This window comes from Polypterus senegalus, chromosome 3, assembly GCF_016835505.1.
Source record: "Polypterus senegalus isolate Bchr_013 chromosome 3, ASM1683550v1, whole genome shotgun sequence".
NCBI lineage: Eukaryota > Metazoa > Chordata > Cladistia > Polypteriformes > Polypteridae > Polypterus > Polypterus senegalus.
Window position 1 is genome coordinate 129,737,249 of NC_053156.1, and position 25,330 is coordinate 129,762,578.

A 25,330-nucleotide genomic window follows, 5' to 3' on the forward strand; every position below is an offset into this window, starting at 1 on the left:
ACTGTTCACAGACCAAGAGCTACACTGGATACCTAGGACTTGCAGGAGAAGCAGCAAGTTAGCTTGATTGTTGGTAACAGGACAAGTGTAGGAACAATGTTTCTATCAACCATTGAAACAGGCTAGTGTTTTTGACCATCAGCTACATATCGTATAGCAGATAATTGCCTGATGATGTGCAACTACTTTGTAAGGGTATAGTGAACTTGAAAAATATGTAGAAAATGTTGTTTTTTTTTTATTTGATGGTGCTGGGGATCTTTTATATAATGTTCTAGAGCAAGGTGGCAAAATACTACTCCCTGAAAGAACTTTTTTCAGTTTTAAAATGGAAGGCAGTTTTGGTATCAATAAAAGAGATCAGAAAAAATAAACTATTTTTCACTTTTGTTATTTGTTTATGGACAAGTGGATTTTCTAAGTTTACTTGTCTGTGGGCAAGTAGAAACAAATTTGATTTCCACACTCCTGATTTAGGATGTTATCAGCTTTGATTTCACATACACATGCAACTTTTGTTTTCTTAATAGAGCATAACACCAATTTAACATTTCCCACAGTTCACATTTATTGAATGGTGAATAGTGGTGATGACTTGTTTTTCAAAAGTAATATTTGTTTTGAAAAGAAAGGAATTTTTGGGTTGTACTTAAATTTGATTTCTTAATTTGAATGTCATTAATTTACTTTTATAAAAACAATGACAAGTGTTTAACACATCTGTATTTTTAATACAAAAAATGAAAAGATTTTAAACAGTACAATTTACATTTTTCAACTAGTTCATCCTTTAATTTTAACAATTTTCAAGTGGTTCCTTGCTAAATGAAGGTTCTGCTGTACTGAGTCAATACAGAATGCAGTATATTCAATTGACAACACAAAATGTTTCATTGTAGTGTTTGTTGCTGTGTCTTTTCTAGGTTCCCAAAGTTGAGCAGCTACTGAGTTGGCAAGGTAGGATCCAGCATCAAACTCAATAGCAAAAGAAATTTCTCAGTTCAATAAAGTTAGTTTTAACAAGGTTTAATGAATTAATAAATGAACAAGTCACAGAAATTCAGAAAAAGTTATGACACATGCAGAATAAAAGAGAAAAAAGGGCTCTTTTCTGTTTCGTTGAAATATTAGGTTTCTCTTGTTAAACTTATGTGAGTTTTTTATACCAAAGCTGCATAGGCTTGATGTTGGTACATTAGTATCAGTATGCTCAGTACATTAAGTACAGTTTGAAACTCATGGCCTTCCATGAAATTGCAACGGCATCATAACCCATACTAGTTCAAGGTGAGAATGTAGAGAAATAATTAAAATGTTCCATTTACAATTTAGCTTTTAGGGGTTATAATATTACCTCCTCCTAATATATAGGCAACATTATAAAACAAGTATAAAGACTTGTAGCAACTTAACTAACATAACCTAACTAACAAATTGCTCTTACAATGTTACTAATCAAAATTAGTAATTTCAGTATCAATGGCAGTTAATGGTCACAGTTAATTTTACGGTAATTGTACACCCCTAATCTCAGTATAGTTATAGAAAGTTAAGAAAAGTTTGCAATTTGTAGGAATCAACCAACAGAAAATGGCTGAGGACAGCAATTGTCTAATATGAAACAGAGATGTACTCTTAAAATTTAATTCCAAATATATGCACCCCACACACACACACTAAATTCATTTCTTTTTCTTTGGTTTTACTTAATGATATGACACAATCTGTGTTAAAATTTGTCTTTATTCTAATCATCTATTGGGTTGATTGGTACATCTCTAATTATTCCTGCCTTCAAATAGTCTCAACTTAGACTATTTGCCTATGAAAATGACCTCTAATTTATTATGTATATATTTATAAAATGTGTGTATATAAAATATGCATGCATGTATGGGTGTATATGTAGGTGTGCATAAAACACACCACAACAATCCAGACATTTAATTTTTTTACAATCTGTTATGTGCAGAATCACTCACTTTTGGTGTAGCAGTGAAAGCTTACAAATTGCATGTATGCATTTCTAAAGTTTACTATTTATTTTTTTCCTTCTGCAAAAGCATTGTACACTTAAAAGGAAATAAGCAACAAACACCATACATCATCCAGTTGAGGACCATTGCTCTATGTCTGATCCATGGTATAATTGTGCTAGTCTTAATGGTTTGTGTTAAAAGTATTCTTTGAAACTATGTTTAAATACCACATTTTAAATGTAGTGTCACCAACCGTCTTCCCATTTTCTACTACTTAACATTGTAGTATTTAAGCCGATTCTGCTAACATTTACAAATACTGTCTCCCCTTTTTCATTTCCCAGAATTGCTTTTTTGGCAATTATTTTATGACATAACTGAAGACTTTTCTTTGGTGTCATTTTCATCATATTGCTGTGCAGCAATTTTCAAATTGAGACCTGGGTTCTCTTCCCGGGTCCTCCCTGTGTGGAGTTTGCAAGTTCTTCCCGTGTCTGTGTGGTACCGGGTACTACGGTTTCCTCCCATAGTCCAAAGACATGCAGGTCAGGTGTATTGGCGATCCTAAATTGTCCCTAGTGTGTGTGTTTGTGTATGTACTGCAGTGTGCTGGTGCCCTGCCCGGGATTGGTTCCTGCCTTGCGCCCTGTGTTGGCTGGGATTGGCTCCAGCAGACCCCCGTGACCCTGTAGTTAGGGTATAGCGGGTTGGATAATAGATGGATGGATGAATTTAGTTTTTCATTTAAATGAAGTGTTTGACTTGCTTTAAAATTGGTGAAGTAGGGTTGTATAGGTAACATGACAAGTGTAATATACTCGTAGCTTTATCAAGAACCTGTGTCAACTCCAGTTCTAAAAGTAATTTTCAGTATTTGCTTCAGCTGTAGATTTAATAAATTTAAGTGTTTTGAGTGTGGCATAGTTGGTGGAGTATTTGTGATTGACTGTATATGAATGGAAAGGCATTGTGCTTCAAAGATGCTGTGTTTGTGATTGATTTTTCATTCGTTTGTACTCATTCATATTATGTTGATTGTAGAACTTTATTTTTTGTCTAACCTTTTTACATGTACTGGCTGACCTCAGGAATTTTCCTGTGAATTTCTGGACAAAGAGCTTATACAGGTGAAGTAGAGTCTACAATCTCTGGAAAATTACTCCTTCAGTTTTTTCTGTTTAAGGTCTAATGTTAAAGGCAGAAATTTCTTGTTTTGATTTGTGTGCCAACAAACCCTGGAAACCAAGTAAAAGGTACAAAATTCCACATGTATGCAAGCTGACAGTCTCACATGTGAACCAGCTATACAAGATTTAAATCACTAACTTGAGTATTTCAGGAAATAGTTTACTTTAAAAAGTGGACAGATTTTAAAGTAAGGGACTTCCCTAAATGATAAGGGTCATATTTACCCCAGTTGCCACCAGATGCAGCAGTCTTAACAATTTTGGCCTCCAAACAAAGAACCAGTACATTCTGACAGCTATGATACAAGAGAGGAGGAGGAGGGTGGGGCGTAGTGAAAACTGAACACCTTAGCATGACTTTTACGTATTACTTGCATGTTGTGTAAGTACTATATTACTTGCATGCTACATAAATATGAAGTACTACTGCCTAGAATATGTGGATTGGCTTCATCATTTCCTCCGTACTAATACTCAACGAAGCCTCCCCCAGGATGGTTTGGTGAGCCTCTTGTGTACTCCTCTGTATTAAACAAATGACCTTATGACCAGATACAGTAGCTTCAGCTACATCAGATTTGCTCATTACACAAACAGTACAGGTCTGATCACCAGCAATGACAGGACGGCCTACAGAATAGAGAAATGCCTTCTGACACAGTGATAAAAGGTGCTTGTCTCTTCCTTAATTTCAGTGAGATGATCTTCAGGAAGCAGAACACATTCTCAAAGAATGAGCAGCTTTTTTAAATCATCATTACTGGGGAACTGTTTGGCTTTTTGCACTTTATTGTCAAAGGTAAACTCTGAAATAAGTAAAACTAAGAGAAATTTTATTTCTCTGTTTTCATAAGGATGATTCAGCATCTTTTATGGACATTTTAGCACCATGGTAAATATATTAGTTGTGGTTAATGTTATTCTATATACAGTAATCCCTCGCTACTTCGCGGATTCATGACATCGCGCGTTTTTAAATATAGTAGTAGTATTTTCTAGTCTAAGAACAACAAAACAAGTTCGGTGACTAAGTGCGTTGTAACACGGGCTGTGATTGGTAGATGAGAGGGAGACGACAAATCACAGCTTCCCGCTTTCTAATTGGGCCCGTGATTGGTGCTTTGACTGATACCCAGATCCCACAGCACCTCCCTTTGTCTCTCTGTCGCGGCCATTTCGCTTCAAGCTTTTTCGTTGAGCAGTTTACTTTACACTGTACTGTGTGTGATTTTTTTTGTGGTTTCTTTGTGTTGAACTTATCTTCAATTTTCACCCCCTGCAATGGCTCCCAAACGTGTTCCTTCTTCCAAGGCTGGTGCTGAGCCTAAACGCCAATGAAGAATGATGACGATCGCTGAGAAGGTGAAACTTCTGGATATTTTGAAGGATTGGAGAACGTTCGCGGCTATGGCTGCAGACTGGCTAAGGATCTGCAAGAGTGGTCACAGGAATGGGACGATGATATGGTTCGATCGGTCCAATTTTGCAACAAAGTCGACGACGTCATGACCGCCTACAAGCTGCTCTTCGACCAGAAAAAGGAGCGGCAGCATCTGCCGATCACAATGTTTTTGCAGCCTCGCAAAAAAGAGCCAGTTCCTACTACTACTACGGATACACCTTCGGAAACCATGGAAAAGGTGCTCCAGGAAATGGCACCGCTGTCTGAAGAGACGTAAAATACAGTCATTGGCTGCGCAGTAAAAGTCATCATCGCCTTCATCGTCATCATTTTTACTGCACAGCATATTCATCACCATCATCACGTCATATATAGGTACGTGTACTTCGCTATACAGTAACTGTAAACATATCTACCAATTTCATATTGCTTAACAGTTGTCCCTGTTATTAATAGAGTAAAGGGTGGGTTGTAAACAGTATAGGGAGGGTTTAAAAACTTCCAAATACACGTTAAATAATTAAATAAATGTGGTGTCCCTACTTCGCAGAAATTCAGTTATTGCGGCCGGCCTTGGAACCTATCTCCCGCGGTAAACAAGGGATTACTGTAGTTGGTATTATTCTTTTCTCACTAGTAGTGTTGTTCTGTGCAATTCTCCAAAATGTTTATTGCAGCAAATATGTTGTGTTCTTCAGTGACTTTGTTCAACAGATATTTTCCTGGAAATTCACTGTGTAGCCAGTTTATGCAAAGATTTTTTTTCTCAGCACTCAATGATGCTTTGCAACGCCAGCATGGTATCACAGAACTGTAGCAGACACCCTGCTTCTGTGTGTGTAGTGATTTGTTTTATTATTTTTTTTAAGCTTTCAGTATTTTCAATTCTGGGGTACATTATTTGGCCATAATAAGGAGAATGGGTATTGCTATTGGATATACAGCAGTTGTCCCTGTGCTGCTAGCTCTGTTACTGGTGCAGCACCACATGGCCAGTAATGCATGCATAATTAGCCATGTACAGCTAGAGATGACGCAGACCTTAAAGAAGCCCTCCCTGTCATCACATTAGAATGACCCTGAAAAATAATATCAACCAGATTTATTACTGTTTACAATGCGTTTGTTATCTTCTTTGTGGAAGAAAAAAGTACAAAGTTGCTGCCCATATAGAGTAGAATCAAAAAAAAGATGAGAAAATCCAGCTGCCTCCTAGAGCTGCACTTTAAACAATGGAAGGAGCCAATTCCATACTACCACTTTGTGGCATGGCTAATGTGTGCCCCAAGATTAGAACTCTTGAGTGCAATGATATATTTATTTTTTTTGATATTTTGTGGTTTGTGTTTATTGTTCTGTCTGCATCCTTTTGTTGTTTAAAGCACAATGGTGCAGTGGTTATCACTGCTGCATCATAGCTCAGATCACATTTTTTACCCACGATAACTGGTCCAGCATAGCTAGCTGTCAAGATGCTCCCCTAGCTCCTCTGGACATTCAATAGACCATTGCACCATTATAATCTACTCAAAACTTGTTAATTTCCTTCTTCAATTAATTCAAAGCATTTAGCAGAATTTGACAAATTTCTTGAGCATTTAAGTGATTTTTGGGGAGCACGTGGTGGCAAAGCAAACTCAACAAAAAGGTTGAAATGACAATTGGTATTTCATATATGTGATATTTCCAATATCATAATCTAATCACAATTCTTACATTTCAAATGAGAAAGATGAGTTTTAGTTATAAGTTGACCTGTAAATCATAAATATTTCAGTGCTCTGTGCATATGCAATGCTGAGGCTATTGTATGTGTTTCTCAGTCCAGATTTTAAAAAAAAAACAAAAAAAAAACCTAAGACTGTAGGGAAGAGTATTTGTGTTGTGTAAGCAAATTCCTAAAGTAACATTCCTTATTTGAAAGATTGTCAAGCTGTGTACGTTAATGTAAACTTTTCAGAGTATGTATTATAAGACAAAACTTTTCCAATGGTACCAGGAAGAGTCATGCCAGAGTTGTCAGTGATTGTTCCCTATTTTCAATTTAGAACTATATTAGAAAATTATTTAATGCCACCTTCTATTTTTAGAAAAGAGATTCCTTGCTTGTTTGGAATGTACAATTTATATTTAGCCCGGCCTCAGTAATTCTGTTACAAGTAGTGCAATAGTGATCCAAGTGTCCTGTAGCCCTTTTACAAAGGGATATATCACTTGTACAGTATCTCTGAGCACAAAGGTCATCTGGTCTGATCTGATGTCTAGTTTTCTGTGTGTACATGCACAAAGTGGTTAAAAGTGAATAGATATTAGTTTTTCTGCTGAGCCTAGCTCTGCTTTTCCTTTCACTTCTGGGCTCATCAATTTGCTCTCCAGAAAAATGTGCATCTCCCATTGCATTTCTACTGTTCTGTTATGCTACTTGCTTTGTGGTTCTTTATTTTCTCTTTCGTGGTTACACAATTATTGTAGTGCTCAGTGTAACACAGCCTACCAGTGACCCTGACCCCTTTTGGCATAAAGATGTAAACATGCTGTTTATTGTGTACAAATGCATTTGTTGTTTGACTCATACAATTGGAATTGAGTTCTAAGAGCAACAAGTTTGGATTTTAGGACCAGGTAAAGGTGAGTTTGTTAGGTTATTACCTACAGTGTTTATTTTTTCTTCCTTTAATTAAACAAAAAAAAGTATCACAAACATACATTTTTATGCTTATCTTTATGATGACAGTAAACTATAATTTCCTTTACTACACTACTAGCATTTAGACTTGCTCAACTAGAAGAATCTCACAGCACCACTTTTAGTTGGCGATTAACCAATGTTCTGTACTACCTGAAATTCGAAAAAATCTAATTCTCACTTAGAGGATCTGTTAAACTTTTTTTCAAAATATGGCAGGATCTAATCAATAATATTTTAGATTAAGCCTCCATTTTGGGGAAAAGGATACCCTTCTTTGCTCCTTTTATAGAGTAGCTGGCTCCTCTGTCTTTCTCTTGGGTGGGGGTCAAATCTTGCTTTGATTTGCTAAGTTTGACTTGACTTTATGGAATGCTGTCTGTTTCTAATTAAAATCAATAAAAATGAAAAAAAAATTTGTTTGAAATTCCTAGTGTAGGTGGCCTAGGGCTAATGAATTGCAATACAGTGTTTAAGGACTCTTTCTCTAAAATAGATGTGAGCATCACTGGAGCACTACAAGGAACAGTCCTGTCTTTGCATTATTGTGAATAATGCTGCATGTCCTCTCTGACACATTAATTGTACTTTTGGCCAACAAATTCCTATAACTATAACTATAAATGCACTGTGTCTGACTTTTTTTTTTGTCTGTCTTTTATCAAGTTAGAGATTGTGTTTCTTTTAGTCATTGTGATGTGTATGAGAATATTTGCTTCATTTAATTTTTTTGTTGAGATTCTACATAAGGCTTACTTTTCCTTTGCAGACAAATGAAGTGCCATCAATCTAAATGTTTGAGTGCAATTCTCAAGCTTTACTCAGAACACAAGATTTTTTTTTTGCCAGCAAGTAGTAGGTGGCTGCATTTTGTAACATAATTAAATTTTATGTTTTCACAGAATTTTGCTTGACCTACAAGTTCTGATTGCATCCAATGCCTGATTTCATTTGATTCAAACCAATTTAAGAAGCAATGGGGAAGGTGAATTTTAAAAGGTTTTAGTGTGTACTTTAATAACTCTTATCTTCCAAAAATCTTGCTTTCATGGGAGCTTTTCTTAAGGACTTTTTAATGGTAGTTATCTGGATCTACAAGTGCTAAACTATTCATCAATCCATCCATCCATGCATCCTCTTCCGCTTATCCGAGATCAAGTCGTAGGGGCAGCAGCTTGATCAGAGATGTTCAGACTTCCCTCTCCTCGGCCACTTGTTTAAGCTCTTCTGGGGGAATCCCGAGGCGTTCCAAGGCCAGCCGGGAGACATAGTCCCTCCAACATGTTCTGGTCTTCCCTGGGGCTTCCTCCCGGTTGGACGTGCCCAGAACACCTCACCAGGGAGGCGTCCAGGAGGCATCTTGATCAGATGCCCGAGCCACCTCATCTGACTCCCCTCGATGCGGAGCAGCAGTGGCTCTACTCTGAGCCCGTCCCGGATGACTGAGTTTCTCACCTTATCTTTAAGGGAAAGCCCAGACCACCCTGCAGAGGAAACTAATTTCAGCAGCTTGTATTCGCGATCTCGTTCTTTCGGTCACTACCCATAGCTCATGACCATAGGTGAGGGTAGGAACATAGATAGAGTGATAAGTTGAGAGCTTTGCCTTACGGCTCAGCTCCTTTTTCACCACGACAGACCGATGCAGAGCCCGCATCACTGCGGACGCCGCGTCGATCCGCCTGTTGATCTCACGTTCCATTCTTCCCTCACTCATGAACAAGACCCCGAGATACTTGAACTCCTCCAATTGGGGCAGGATTTTGCCACCAACCCTGAGAGGGCACTCCATCCTTTTTCGGCTGAGGATCATGGTCTCGGATTTGGAGGCGCTGATTCCCATCCCAGCCGTTTCACACTCGGCTGTGAACCGATCCAGGGAGAGCTGAAGATCACGGCCTGATGAAGCAAACAGGACAACATCATCTGCAAAAAGTAGTGACCCAATCCTGAGTCCACCAAACCGGACCCCCTCAATGCCCTGGCTGCACCTAGAAATTCTGTCCATAAAAGTTATGAACAAAATCGGTGACAAAGGGCAGCCCTGGCAGAGTCCAACTCTCACTGGAAACGCTAAACTTTTTAATAATGAAATACTGCTTTTAAACGGTTTATGCTAAACAACACTAGCAACTTCTAGTTAGTCTCCAATCCTTCTCAAAGAGTAGGCAATTCCTTGTGTAAATTCAATTTATTCATTTTATACTTGAAGAAACTGTCATTGGCACTATTGCTACTATGTACTTTTATTTGTTAACATTATTAACCATTATGGTTTAATTAAAAGTACATATGTTAGTCTTCCTGAAGAGGTCTTCAACGAATCACATTTCAGTAGACTTGTTCAGTGTTTTCCTTTGGAATTATAATGCAAAAAGTATAAGACTTTAGATTAATGGTAAGCTTGATCCTGTATCTTTTATTAGTGATATCTTCTTGGAATTCAGTACTTTTTCACTTTAATTTTTGCAGTTGCTTTTTGAAACTAAATAAGAGACAGTTGCTGTATTAGCATAGAGCTCACATGTCAAAGCTATTTTTAGTTTTCCAGGATGTCATTGATTTAGAAAATTTGAGTGACAGACACCACCCACTAACTCATTCTAATGTAGCTTTGAAATGAATGAAATGCTGAGTGAGTGAGTACTACGAGAAAGCAGTAGACAGCTCATAGTGTGTGTTTTCTGCGAATTGGCTTCCAAAAAGCTTCAGTTGAATGGGTTAGAGAATAGAGGGGGATATCACTGTGCTGAAAGTCCAGTGTCCAAATATATACTGTATGTGTGTATGTACTATATGTGTGTGTATGTATGTGTATATATTTACATATGCACACACATGGGGAGGGGGGCAAAAATGTATACACATTTTAAGTTATCATCTCTGTACTTTTCTGAAGTTTAATTGAATTACGGCAGCAACGTACAGTGTGATGTTATCTCAGATGTCATTACTTGACATGAGTGAAACAAGCTATACTGGCCATGTTTTGAGAAGAAATTGAAATTGCATCTGCATCAGTCTCACTGAACACTCTGGCCAGCGTTGTTCAAGCAGTAGCTCGCTGCAATCAGTGTGTCTGGTTGCTCATGGTAACCATTTTGAGCACCTGATGTAAATGTAGGAGTCAAAGTGACTTAAATTCATCCCTTGATATCTGTATAAGTTTAATATAACAACTTTAATACAGGTTTTCTTTTGCTGAAGTGTGTATACATTTTCTTGGCCCCCTCTGTATGTATGTATTTATGTATGATTTGTTGAAATCATATAACGTTTTCATGATGCAACGCTTGTTTTTCAAAACCGTATGTCATACAGTATACATCTATATCTCACTTTTTCATCTTCATTTAAAGAATACAACAATTATACTCTCAAAGTAGTAAAACTAGTTTAACGCACATACGTCAAACAAGATGATTATGGGTCCTCCCTTTATGGAAAGCACTTTGAGTAGTGTGAAAAACGCTATATAAATATTAAACATTATTGTTATTAAATAAAGCCTATGTAATGGCACATATTTACAAATTGAAAACTGCATAAATATTCAGTTGCTGGCAAAATCATGACTGGTGATCATACAGGAGAAGTCATATTTCTTCCACATAAAAAGATAGATGCTGGAGATATTTCAATAAGTAGATTACCATTCATCTTGCATAGATAACAATGTCCAATAGTTTTAAGCATTTTCTGGAAGTTTAAATAAATCTCAGTACCAGAGTTTTGACCGTTATGGAACATACTTATTGACTAATAGCGAGCGAAGCAACACACACACACACACACAGAGTCGTGAAAAAGAAAGTACATTTAGGGAGGAGGTGAGACAGGCACTGGGTAGCAGTGAAGAGTTACCAGACAGCTGGGAACCTACAGCAGATGTAATAAGAGTAACAGCAAGAAGGGTGCTTGGCGTGACATCTGGAAAGAGGAAGGAGGAAAAGGAAACCTGGTGGTGGAATGAGGAAATACAGGGGAGTATGTATACAGAGGAAGAGGATGGCAAAGAAGTGGGATAGTCTGAGAGATGCAGAAAGTAGACCAAGAGGACAAGAAGATAAGGCACAAAGTGAAGAGAGAGGTGGCAAAGGCTAAAGAAAAGGCGTATGATGATTTGTATGAGAGAAAGGACACTAAGGAGGGAGAAAAGGTCCTGTACCGATTGGCTAGACAGGGACCGAGCTGGGAAGGATGTGCAGCAGGTTAGGGTGATAAAGGATAAAGATGGAAACGTACTCAAAAGCGAGGAGAGTGTGTTGAGCAGATGGAAAAGGGTAATTTGAGAGGCTGATAAATGAAGAGAACGAGAGAGAGAAGAGTTTGGATTATGTGGAGATAGTGAATCCGGAAGTGCAACAGTTTAGCAAGGAGGAAGTAAGGATAGCTATGAAGAGGATGAAAAATGGAAAGGCCGTTGGTCCAGTTGACATACCCCTGGAAGCATGAAGGTGTTTAGGAGAGATGGCGGTGGAGTTTTTAACCAGATTGTTTAATGGAATCTTGGAAAGTGAGAGGATGCCTGAGGAGGGGAGAAGTGTACTGGTGCCGATATTTAAGAATAAGGGGGATGTGCAGGACTGCAGTAATTACAGGAGAATAAAATTGATGAGCCACAACATGAAGTTATGGGAAAGAGTAGTGGAAGTGAGGTGATAATTAGTGAGCAGCAGTATGGTTTAATGCCAAGAAAGAGCACCACAGATGCAATGTTTGCTCTGAGGATGTTGAGGGAGAAGGTCAGAAGGAGTTAAGAGTATGTAAAAGTTTTAAAGGATATGTACAAGGGAAGTGTGACAGTAAAGAGGACTGTGGTAGGAGCAGCGAATGCATTCAACGTGGAGGTGGGATTACATCAGGGATCAGCTCTGAGCCCTTTCTTATTTGCAATGGTGATGGACAGGTTAACAGACGAGATTAGACAGGAGTCTCCATGGACTATGTTTGCTGATGACATTGTAACCTGTAACGATAGTAGGGAGCAGGTTGAGGAGACCCTGGAGAGGTGGAGATATGCTCTAGAGAGGAGAACAATGAAGGTCAGTAGGAACAAAACAATACATGTATGTAAATGAAAGGGAGGTCAGTGGAATGGTGAGGAAGCAGGGAGTAGAGTTGGCGAAGGTGGATGAGTTTAAATACTTTGGATCAACAGTACAGAGTAATGGGGATTGTGGAAGAGAGGTGAAACAGAGAGTGCAGGCAGGGTGGAATGGGTGGAGAAGAGTGTCAGGAGTAATTTGTGACAGACGGTTATCAGCAAGAGTGAAAGGGAAGGTCTACAGGACGGTAGTAAGACCAGCTATGTTATATGGGTTGGAGACGGTGGCACTGACCAAAAAGTAGGAGACAGAGCTAGAGGTAGCAGAGTTAAAGATGCTAAGATTTGCACTGGGTGTGACGAGGATGGATAGGATTACAAATTAGTACATTAGAGAGTCAGCTCAAGTTGGACGGTTGGGAGACAAAGTCAGAGAGGCGAGATTGCGTTGGTTTGGACATGTGCAGAGGAGAGATGCTGGATATATTAGGAGAAGGATGCTAAGGATAGAGCTGTCAGTGAAAAGGAAAAGAGGAAGGAATAAGCAAAGGTTTATGGATGTGGTGAGAGAGGACATGCAGGTGATGGGTGTGGTAGAACAAGATGCACAGGACAGAAAGATATGGAAGAAGAAAACGATCCGCTGTGGCAACACCTAACGGGAACAGCCGAAAGAAAAATGCCCTCTTACAGTTGTATTTTACCTATCAGGATATAACAAATAAAGTATTAATCTAACCTCAGGTGTTGAACAACACACAACAGATTCCTCCTTGTCATTATTTAACAAAAATCAAGTTAAAATGGAGTACCCATGTGTAGAAAACTTAAGTGCACCCCATGATTGAAAAGCTTTAGTGGCAATGACTTGAAAGTAATCGTTCTCTGTATGACTTCATCAGTCTCTCAAATCGCTGTTGAGGAGTTTTGGCCCATGTTTCTTTACAATGTTGTTTCAGTTCATTTAGGTTTGCAGGCATTAGTTTATTAAGAGCTCTCTTGAGATCCTGTTGCAGCATTTCAATAGGGTTGAGGTCTGGACTTTGACTGGCCATTGCAACTCCTTGATTCTTGCTTAGCCATTCTGTTGTAAATTTGCTGGTGTGCTTGGGCTCATTGTCATGTTGCAGTACCCAGTTTTGGTCAAACCTTAGCTGAAGGACAGATTTGACATTATATATAGTCACATTTGACTCTGGAATACAGAGAAATTCATGGTGGACTCAATGGCTGCAAGTTGCCTAGGCCCTATGGTTGCAAAACAAGTACAAATTATCATCCCTCCACAACTTTTCTTGACAGTATGAGGTGGTATGCGCTAACATGCTGTGTTTGGTTTTCTCCAAACATGGTACTGTGCATTATATGGCCAAGCATCTCCACTTTGGTCTCATCTGTCCAAAGGACATTTTGCTGCCATGTTCTTTTTTGAGAGAAGAGGCTTTCTCCTGGACACCCTTCCAAACAAGCCATACTTGTTCAGTCTTTTTCCAATTGTACTGTCTTTAACATTTAACCTGCTAACTAATGTCTTTAGAGTCTGAGACATGGCTCTTGGCTTTTTTTGCAATTACTCTGAGCATTCCATGATCTGACCTTGAGGTGAATTTGCTGGGATGTCCACTCCTGGGAAGAATGGCAACTGTCTTGAATGTTTTCCACTTGCGAATTCAGCCTCACTGTAGAATTGTAAACTTCAAATTGGTTGGATATGGTCTTATAATGCTCCCCAGATAGATTGGAAGCAACAGTTGCTTCTCTAAGATCATTGCTGATGTTTTTGATCCTTGGCATTGTGTTAATACACATCTAAATGATACAAACCAAAATGCCAAAACTTCCGCATTTAGATAGGTGGTCACACTTGCTGATGATCGATTAATGAAGTGCATTTGATTAGCAGCACCTAGCTGCAACTTGCTCTCTTAATTCCTATTGAAGCAGCAATGGTGCACTTAATTTTTCACATATTGCTGCTGCATTTTTGGGTTAGTTTTTATTAAATAATGACACTGTGTAATTTGTCATTTGGTGTTGTTCAACTGAGGTTGTTAATTACCTCATTTTAAGACTTGCTAAGGACCATATGTTTTATGTCCTGATACGTAAAACCTTAGAATTGAAAGAGGTGTACTTTCTTTTTCACATTATTATATTTTATTGAAATATAAAGAGCTTCTTAAAATTTGAAAATGCAAGTTTAATCCCTCCCACATACAGAATTAGGGTAATCAGGACTGGTGTTTAATTGTTAGGTGTGAAGACTGCAGTGTCATTTATTAAATGCTGAGCATGATATGAAGTGACTAATAAATACAAGATACTTTACAGAATAGTAGACACTAGACAGAATACCCCAAACTAATGCATAGAACTGTTAAACAGACACAGGGAATGTGTGGTTGAATTCAGTTATTGGAAACTGAATCCCAAGTAATCTCAATTTGTGTCAATATTTTTTAGGCATTGACATTTAATTGATATTTAGTTCATAAAATATAAATGATTCTATATCTATATAATAAATAAGGCTTTCTAAATGTATTTTAACCAGTTAATAAAGTAAAATATATTCCTGTAGGTGTAATAATATTCAGTTCATATAAGGTGAGCATTCTGCAAGACATTCTTAGATAAGTTTTTTTTGACATGCAGAACTGATCTTGTCAGCAAAGCTTGTTGAATGAAAACTGTATCCGTGCGTGTGTACATGGTACGTAAAATTCAGGAGAGTATGTTCTCAGTTTATAATTGTTGGTAAAAATTGTTTTATGCTTATTGTTAAATTCCATGCATTTTGTTATCAAGGGATGCAATTTTCCAGGAATAAGTTTGAACATAATGTGTAATAGTTGGCAGTACATTTCTATAATAATCCTTTTATGGATTACCAAGTTTTGACATTTATATTCTCCAATGCTCATTTTGGAACTCTTAACAATATTTTTTCATAGTTGTAATAGCAAACAAATACATGTATGTAAATTCAACATGTTGCTTAATGCAACAGGCTGAACCACTTTTCTCTCTGACAAGAGTGATTTTATAGTGTAAATGAGCCAACCTGAGCAAGGAGCTTGGGGGAATGTCTTAATTTATTTAATAAATGCTAAAATGCTGGTGTAAGGCAAGTGTTTGCTTACCACTGGCTAAATATTTATGTTGCTGGTATTATGATGTATAAATAAGCAAATGATCCCATATGTTGGGTGGCTATAGATGTAATTGGATGATTCTAAACAATTTTCAATTAAGTCCTACAGTCAATTAGACTGTGGTCAATTAAAGTGGTCCATACACAGTCTGATATATAAATATGAACTGGGAGGGATAATGGCTCATCAGTTAATGCTGTTACCTCAAACAGTAAGGGCCGATTTATACTTCACACTCAGAACGCGCGTACGTGCCCGCATCATGGCTGTCACGCGTTCCCAGCGTTCATTTCACGCGTCCTCTGAGCAGGTCCTCAGAAATTAACGCGACACGTGCGCGAGTTGCAGTACCAGCAAAAGTCGGGGCGAGTGTGCTAAAAGTCGGAACGTGACGTCAGAGTCTCTGTTTACTATCTACATGTAACAGCAAGCCTCTATGGAGATCCTTCGGGGATCGATGTGTGCGCTTTGCTGTTTGATGAATGGTTCAAAGTGGTGAAGCAAAATGCTGACATACAGATGCATTCGTGGTGCTTTTATATTCAAGCGTTGCATATTCGATCGTAATGACACGATACATTTTAAAAGTCTCACATACCATCTTTTGTGCCGTCTATTTTTTATTTTTTTACTTTACCTGCTGTCAGGTCCAAGAAGCTCGTAGCGATTAAAACTGGTATGACATTTACGATGGTCTGTTTTAATAATAAAGTAAACTATGAGGTTAAAGTGGACATTTCGAGATTAAAGCCAAAATTTCCACTTTAATCACAAATAAAACGTTTTCACCGTGTCTTTTATTTTTTTGTCAGTGGCTCAAATACAGCGCTATACATTATGTTGCCGCTGTGAAGTTGCAAAAAAAAACGGCACAAAAGATGGTATGTGAGACTTTTAAAATGTATCGTGTCATCACGATTGGGAATATGCGACGCTTGAATATAAAAGCACCACAAATGCATCTGTATGTCGGCATTTTGCTTCACCACATCGAAGCATCCATTCCATAGGATCGGCATAGAGGCTTTCTGTCACATGTAGATAGTTACCGAACGTAATGACACGATACATTTTAAAAGTCTCACCATCTTTTGTGTCGTCTTTTTTGTTTTATTTAAAAGGCAAAGCCCTCACTGACTGACTCACTCACTCACTGAATCATCACTAATTCTCCAACTTCCCATGTAGGTAGAAAGCTGAAATTTGGCAGGCGTATTCCTTACAGCTTACTTACAAAAGTTAAGCAGGTTTCATTTCAAAATTCTACACGTAACGGTCATAACGGTCGACAACGTCCGCCATGTTGAACTTTCTTATTTATGGCCCCATCTTCACGAAATTTGGTAGGCGGCTTCCCTGCGCTAACCAAAACCGATGTACGTACTTATTTCGGTGGTATGACGCCACTGTTGGCCGCCATATTGAACTTTACAACATCACTAATTCTCCAACTTCCCGTGTAGGTAGAAGGCTGAACTTTGGCAGGCTCATTCCTCACAGCTTACTTTAAGTTAAGCAGTTTTCATTTCGAAATTCTACGCGTAACGGTCATAACGGTCAACAATGTCCGCCATGTTGAACTTTCTTATTTATGGCCCCATATTCACAAAATTTGGTAGGTGGCTTCCCTGCGCTAACCGAAACCAATGTACATACTTATTTCAGTGGTATGATGCCACTGTCAGCCACCATATTGAACTTTTCAATGGTCTTTGTTACTTATGGGCCCATTTTCAAGAAATTTGGTACGCGGGTCCCCAACACTAACTGAATCCTACTTACGTACATATATAGGGTGGCCCACGAAAAAGTGGCCTGCCTCCAATAGATCCCATGACATTGCAAAGAGTGTGCATGAACATGCTGAAACGGGGACACAGATGTATTGACACATAAGGAGATCACTTTCAGCATCTTCTGTAAATGTGAATACCACATTTGATCGTTTTTCTCTTCACCACATAATGCAGCCATCTTGGTTAAGGCAGGCCACTTTTTCATGGGCCACCCTGTACATCCATAGCCTGCAGCTCGGTCACCGTGTGAGGCGGCGTTGGGTCCCCCATCCCAACGCTTCCCACGTTGTTGGCTGCCTGCCTATATAAGGCCGTCCGTCGCTCTGGTCTCTACATTCCATTCCTTGCTTCGCTATGGGATTCACGTCTCCCTGCTGATAACTACAGCATTTTCATTTAATCCACGGCTTCTCCGCTGTTTTATTGTTTGTTTATTACGATTATAGTTATTGTGTAGTAGGTATTTTAGACTTACTTTACATTGTTCAGGTACCCATTTCCTTTATCATTCCAACCGTACCCCCATTAACATGCAGGCTTTAATCTCGAAATATCCACTTTAACCTCGTAGTTTACTTTATCATTAAAGCAGACCGTCGTAAACATCATCCCAGTTTTTAATCGCTACGAGCTTCTTGGACCTGACAGCAGCAGAAAGCAGCAATAGATCGCCACACAGAACAAATTAAATGTATGATATTCCAACACTCTGCACATTTAGAATCTTTAGATTTATACTTGATATCACTTTCATGATGAAATGCATTAAAATGTGTATGTTACATTTTACATATAATTTTCGTTTAAACAATGAATACTGTTAATTACACACATGGGGGAATAATTACACACATGGGGGTGTCACGGTGGTGGAGCAATAGCACTGCTGTCTCGCAGGGAGTTATGTTGCTGGTATTTCCTGCTTGTATTCCACACTGTGCTCCGGTTTCCTTCCAAAGATATGCAGATTTGAGGATTTGGTGCCGCTAAAATGACGCTAGTGTATGTGTGTGCTTGTATTCACCTTTCGATGAGCTGAGGCCTTGTCAAGGGACAGTTTCTCACTGGTGCCCAATGCTTGCTGGAATGGACACATCCCTGGATTGATGGATTTAATCAATAAACATCCTTTTCAGATATATTGCGGTAATGAACAGTATTCATTATTTAAACAAATTTAATGATTTATCTGTAAATATGACATACATATTTTAATAAATTTCATGATGAAAGTGGTGTCATGTATAAATCTAAGAATTCTAACTGTTCGGAGAGATTGGAGTATTATAAATGTAATGTGTTCTGTGTGGCGATCTATTGCTGCTTGCCGCTGCTCTCTGGTCAGGGGGAAACCCCAGAAGTATGTTGCGATTAACAACTGAGATGATGTTTACGACAGTCTGCTTTAATGATAAAGTAAAGTACGAGATTAAAGTGGACATTTCAAGTTTAAAGCTGAAATTTCCACTTTAATCACAAAATAGACCTTTTCATTATGTACTTATTTTTTTCTCTGTGGCTCAAATACACCGCCGTACATTCTGATGCTATTGTAAGTACAAAAAAAAAAGCACAGAAGATGGTATGTGAGACTTTTAAAATGTATTGTGTCATTACTTTGGGGAATATGGAACACTTGAATATAAAGGCAACATGAATACATTTGTATGCCAGCATTTTGCTTCACCACATCGAGCCATTCATCAAACATTGAAGTGCACAAATTGTTCTGTAAAGCGACCTGAGTAGCAAGAAATTCAGGCTGGAATTCAGGGTTTGAATATGGAGAGTTATGATGAAATTCCAGAAGAAGATGACATGACTATTTGAATAAATGTATTTTGTTGTACATGAATGAATATAAGATATCTCCTGAAAATAAGGCCTAGTGCATCTTTTGGAGAAAAAAATAATATAAGACCCGGCCTTATTTTCGGTTATAAAACACGGTAATAGACAAGTCTCCCTTCCTATATTTCATGCAGTGGTGTTAAAAACAGATCAACAAAACCATAAATCAACAAGTCATTAAACCCAATGATCAAAAAGAAAGATGTTGGTTTGACTTGGGTTTTAAACCAGTCTTTTCTAATTAACGGATAAGAATGATGGGTCAGTTATTTTTCATAATCATGGTATAAATTAATTTGCCACTTGTTCTCAAGTGAAGCTTTTTCCCCAAAAAATAAATAAATACGACTGTAACATAAAATGGATTCTTGAGTACACCAGTCCAAACATAGGGGGAATAAAGCTTTAAAACGTAACGTCCATTTTCACACCAAGAATATTCTTGTATTAAATCTTGAGTATTGATGTTTTTCTCAGCCCTTAAAACTATTGATTTTTGAGGGGGTCAGTTGAGATTGTGAGATTGTATTAACATTCTTTCTGCAGAATGCTTACTTGTGCATTTTACAAATGTTAAACAACTGAGTAATTAAAAATAATCCACAGAGACTTGAAAAATTAGGAAATAAAGTACTTCAAACCGATGACAATAATACTGTGCTGCCAACAGAAAATAATCTACTTTTAAAGTATGCATGCAGATACATTTTTTAGTCTTTAATAATAACAAAGTAGCCCTGGGTTAACCATTAAGCAAAACAAGCACCAAGGGAAAACAGGCAACAAGAGTGTTTTGTTTTTGTTTTTTTTTTAATTTTACAAAGGTAGGAGAACATTTTTAAAAATAAATTAAATTCTAAGTAAGTATCAATAGCATTATTTACATCTTTTTCTTCATGTATGTTGTAATGCTATACTGTATATCTTCAAGGTTAGAAAGTAATGGTTTGGAAAATGTTTTGCTTGATACAGGTAATATTTCTTCATTAGGATATTTTAAGAGATTGTCCAACAACATCTCTAGAAAGAGGATTTTGGAAATTGAAAAGTTGTTCCTATTTCATTAGTTTCACTTTTATTTCAGAACTTCTGTAAAAACAATATTTGGAATCTTTCAAGTCCCAATATGCTGAATCTTTTAAATGAGGTCAGTGAGACATGTGTTTAATGACTTTGTACCATATTTCAGGATAGGTTTCTCTGTTTAGAATTTCAGCACAGACAAAACGATGTACATCATCAGCAGTTAATCTTTTTTTTTTTTGCAAAGTAACCAATAAATGCATGTGCGGTAAACCCTGTTTTTGAAATCCTCTGGCTTAAACTTTAAAGCCTTGCAATATTTACATACTTCTAACATATCACCTATGTCCATATATTCGATCTCTGTTCACCTTTTCGTTATTTCTCCGAGTAATAATTTTATCTTTTTTTGCGCTAATGCGATCTTAACTTTTTTTTTTTTTGACACTTTCGTTTTTTTCTGCTTTCATACTCTATCTTGCTCTGCATGTGTTTCATGCCTGCGGTTTATTTATTTATTTATTTTTTTGTTGTTTTTTTGAGTCTTTTCAATTCCAGTTTTCATTATCTCTAACCTGCTCTGCATGTGTTTGCCCCCCTTGTTCTTTAGCCTCTTTATGACATTTTACTTTTTTTTTTCTACTGTCTTATTTCTGACCTCGCTTTGTCCTGCTTTTTTTTCAGTGACACCTGGTCCATGGTGATTATTTTCCCTTTTTTGAGTAATAATTTCTGTTTGCGCTACAGCGATCTTTACTTTCTTTTTTTATATTTTCTAATTTTCCTACTTCCATTTTTATTTTTTTGAGCTTTTCGAATTCCACTGCTTTCATAATCTCTAACCTGCTCTGCATGTGTATAGCGCCAACGTTTGTGAACGTCTTTTTTTTTTTCCAATTCCACTTGTTCCGGGCTGATAATTACTTTCATTATTTTCTGAATTTGCACCTAGATTATTCTTTTTCTTTTTTCTTCTCTCCAACGCCTTTGAGTCTCTATATCTATATATATATATATATATATATATATATATATATATATATATATATATATATATATATATATCTCGACGCCTCCCATATGCTTGTGACTTAGCAATGCAAGCAGTGTGACACAGTGACATTTGATCGGGATTGGGATCCTGAAAGTACAGCATGACAATTACTCATTAGTACGATAAGAAACATTTTCTGTACTCAGAAATTCCAAGGGCACTGTTAAGGAAACAAATAGGAAGAACATGCAGCTGACTGAACTGTAAAAGTGCATGCTGCAAACCAAAGTTATGCTAAGCTGTACGTAAGCTTAGTTTCGTACTTCATCAAACGTGTCATACAGAATAAAGTCAAAATTTTTCTCAGAGTTTCACTCAAGCTTTGTGTGTAACAATGCACAACAATGTGTAAGGATGAGCTGTTAGATGGGCATTACATTTGTTGACATTTATGCACAGCTATAACATGTATTACAAATGACCAGTCATAGACAACTATACATCATCAGAATGCTCGGCACCTCAGCTATCCAATGGTAATGAGCCTGTCACTCTGTGTGTGGCTCAACATAGTTGGGGTATTTGTTAAAAGCAGATTCAGTGTTTGCCTTGGGGGTTTACACATGTAAATTGCATATTTTAAATAAAGAAATAGAGCAGACAACATGGAAATGTATGATTTATTTGAAAGGATGGTAGCTTTGGTGATATAAAAACCTCATTTATTGCTTTTGATGGAAGTTGTTTACTGCATCATACACTAATGACTTTGGCACGAGACACCTTGCTTATACCTTGTTAATTTGATGTAAAATACAGAATTGTTTTCGCTACAGATATGGTTAATGTGAATCCCATTTAATAAAATACATTTGTTCTTTTCTCTTAGGTTTGAGTGGGACAAACTGTTGGAGAATGTGCATTGTTTGATCATAAGTGTGACAAAGACTGACAAGCAGGAAGCTTATATACTCAGGTGTGTATTTAACCTGGTAAACCAACTCTGTTTTTCTAATTTGTATCACTGGGTATTATATATGGTGGTATTTAAATGTTTAACAGGTTGTAAGGTTGCTCAGGATTTTTATTTAAAAAATTCAGTTAAATTATTCTGTGGGTATATAATACATGGGTAATAATTCAGTTAAATTATTCTGTGGGTATATATAATACATGGATAATCACAAATACAATCCAATTTACAAAAATGTTGGACAGGTTGTAAAATGCAAAAAAAAAAAAAACAAATCACTTATTTGTAAATGCTCTTTTACCTACATTAAATTGAAATTGACAAAGACAAGATATGTAATGTTTAAATAAAAGCTCATTCTAAATGTGATGCCTGCGATATGTTGTTCAAAATCTGGGACAAAAGTGTTTACCTCTGTGTTGCATCACCTTTTCTTTAAATAACATTCTTTGATTATTAGGGCTTGATAACAATACTAGTGAAATATTACAATAATACCTCATACTCCACTTTTTAAATTAAAAAAGGATAATGTGGTGCCTTTTCTGTAATAGAACATAAGATACATACATACTATTGGTTATATATCAATCAAGTAGTTGTCCAGCTGTCATTTAAGTAAACTGGTATTGGCATTTATAAATATCAAATTATGATGCAAGATTGGAGTTTAATTTGTGATGGACAATCAGGATTCTTCTGATGTGACAACAAATTGAGGGGAAGTTACAATCAAGAATTCAGTATAGGATTTATTAAGAATATCCTCTTGGAGTACCTTGTGCATCTTACCGTGTGCACACTAACTTTATTCTGACATTTTCAACTGATACACTACTGCTTAAAATGAAAAAGAATTGTCTCTGCAATTCTGTTACCATATATGTCATATTACTAGAGAGGTGTGCTTTGTACTTCAAAGCAATGAAACACTATTAACAAATTTTATTTTGGTATTAACCAATGGAGTCGCTCATTTCATCGCTGGTGTGCACAAGTCAAACAACCACTTTTCCTGTTTGTTTCTCATGTGAAACTTGCCTTGATTTTTACTTGCCTCCGCTGTTATTAGTACATAAGGTGGGTGGTTTCCTCCAACAGTCCTAGATACATGTAATTTCTGATGCCTGCAAATGCTTGGATGACATGACTGCAAATGCTTGGATCAGAGAATGAATGCAGAACCTCCTTTCCTTTATTGGGACTGTGGAAGCTCCATGCTTCCTAGTTGCTTCCGGGATCCTCTAGAACCCAGAGGACATACTCAGTCAACAAGGAACGGGTGCAAAAGTGCCTGGTACTCTTCATACAATCAATCAAAAGGTGTTTAAAAGTTCAGTAATTTTCAATAGATACTGTAATAATCCATCAAAAAGGTTAAAATCCAAGTAAATAAATCTAGTAAAAACAAGGTTGTAATCACAACTGGAATCTGTCCGTCCATCTAAAGTAAACACAAGCCCCCACCTTCTCTAAAATCTGGCTGCTTCTCATCTTATCCCATCAGGACCTTGCAGCATGAGGAGGTGCCCATCAACAGGTGCTGTCATCCAACAATCCAGTCTGCTGGCATCCATAGGACTCTGCCCTGTGCCCCACTCACATTCCCCTCAGCTAGTCCGTTACATTCTAAAGGGGAACTTTGCAAAATGGGGCTGTACCTGCTCCTCTTTGTGCTCAATTGGAGCATCCTTTCTTCAACCCTACATTCAAGTACAAGCCTACTGCTCGCTTCCTTGGGACATACTTCCGACCACTTGCCTCCTCTCTTTAACATCACAGTCTCTTCGTCATCCTGTCTCTCACTTCTTTCTTAACCTCCATTTTCTCTTTGGTATGACCTGACTGTCTTTTTGATTATCTTTCTTAGATCGTCTTGATGTTTTTCTTTTTCTCTGCCATGCAGGCTTCTTTATATATTGCACATTTGGGATTCAGATGCAGTCCACTGCCTATTCCAAGGAGTGAGGCACTTGCCTGATCTGCTTGCATATGCACATGAATTCATGATCATCCAAGTACCTGAATCAGCACTGGAGTGAGCATTGACACATGCAGACCCACACCCGTTGATTTCTTAGTTTTTGTTATTTTCAAGATGTTTTTAATGTGGGGCTAATTTTCACATGTAATTTTTACTCACACTTTTATCACTTTTTTTGCCTTTTGAAGCAACATGTATACTTGCTGTCACAGTGTAGTACGCAATCATTTGTTGTTTTAAAAAAAAAATACTAGTGGCGTTACATTTTTGGCATTAATCGACTTGGTACCGCAGTTTTGGTTCTTGTGACATCTGTACTTTATAATGCACCACATGTTTTTAAATAGAAGACAGGTCTGAACTGCAGATAGGCCAGTCAAGTACCTACACTTTGCAACAACATCATTTATTTATATATCACATTTTCATACGAACAGTGTAGCTCAATGTGCTTTACAGGATGACAAAAAGTTACATGAAATGAAAAATAAGATTAGGCAACAATATTAAAAAATAAGTAACAAAGAATAATGTAAGATCAATTGCTGGAGGGACAGAATAAACAAAAAAAAACAATCTGTTGGGGTTCCAAGGCCAAAAAGACCGGCCAGCCCCTACTGAGCATTCTACCTAACTTAAATGTTCTTAAATCAGTCCCCTTTATTTTCAGGCTTCACAAGATAGTATTTGATGATGTTGGTCTGGTGGACAGCTAGGACATCCACCTTCAATCCATCAACACAAAGGGCTGAAAGATGTATTCATCAGGTGGTGGTGCTGGTGTAGATTGCTATTCTCTGCTATCTTTTAAGGTTCTTCCTTAGTGGCAGAGATTAGCACAGATTGCAGATCCCTGAAGAATATGTAATTCTGTGCACTTGTAGTCTTGTCAGGAATACTAATTAAAATGTAGCTACAAAAAAAAACCCTTTTAGCAGTTTTTTGAAATGATCCACAGTACTAGCCTGGCAAATTTCTGTCAGTAAATTATTCTAGATTTTGGATGCATAACAGCACAAGGCCACCTCACAACATTTAAGTTTGGCTCTTGGAATTATAAGCAGACCTCCATTCAAAGATCTAAGGTTCACACTTGGAGTGCAGGGGAATATCATTCCAAAATATAGGACAGAGCAAGATTATTTAAAGCATTGGAAACCATTAGTACTATTTTAAATTCAGTTCTGAACGACACAAGTAACCAATGTAACAGTGCTTAAAACTAGTGATGTGCTCAGGTTTAATTTTCTTAG

At 37.4% G+C, this 25,330-nt stretch overlaps 1 protein-coding gene across 1 annotated transcript in view; it reads left to right on the forward strand.

The window, feature by feature from the left end:
• The window catches only part of amd1 (adenosylmethionine decarboxylase 1), a 65,549-nt gene that overhangs the window by 19,006 nt on the left and 21,213 nt on the right, over window positions 1-25,330 (forward strand). Inside the window, exon 2 of the mRNA XM_039747935.1 lies at window positions 22,010-22,096. Coding sequence (XP_039603869.1) covers window positions 22,010-22,096 — 87 coding nt within the window. The remainder of the gene's footprint in view (window positions 1-22,009; window positions 22,097-25,330) is intronic.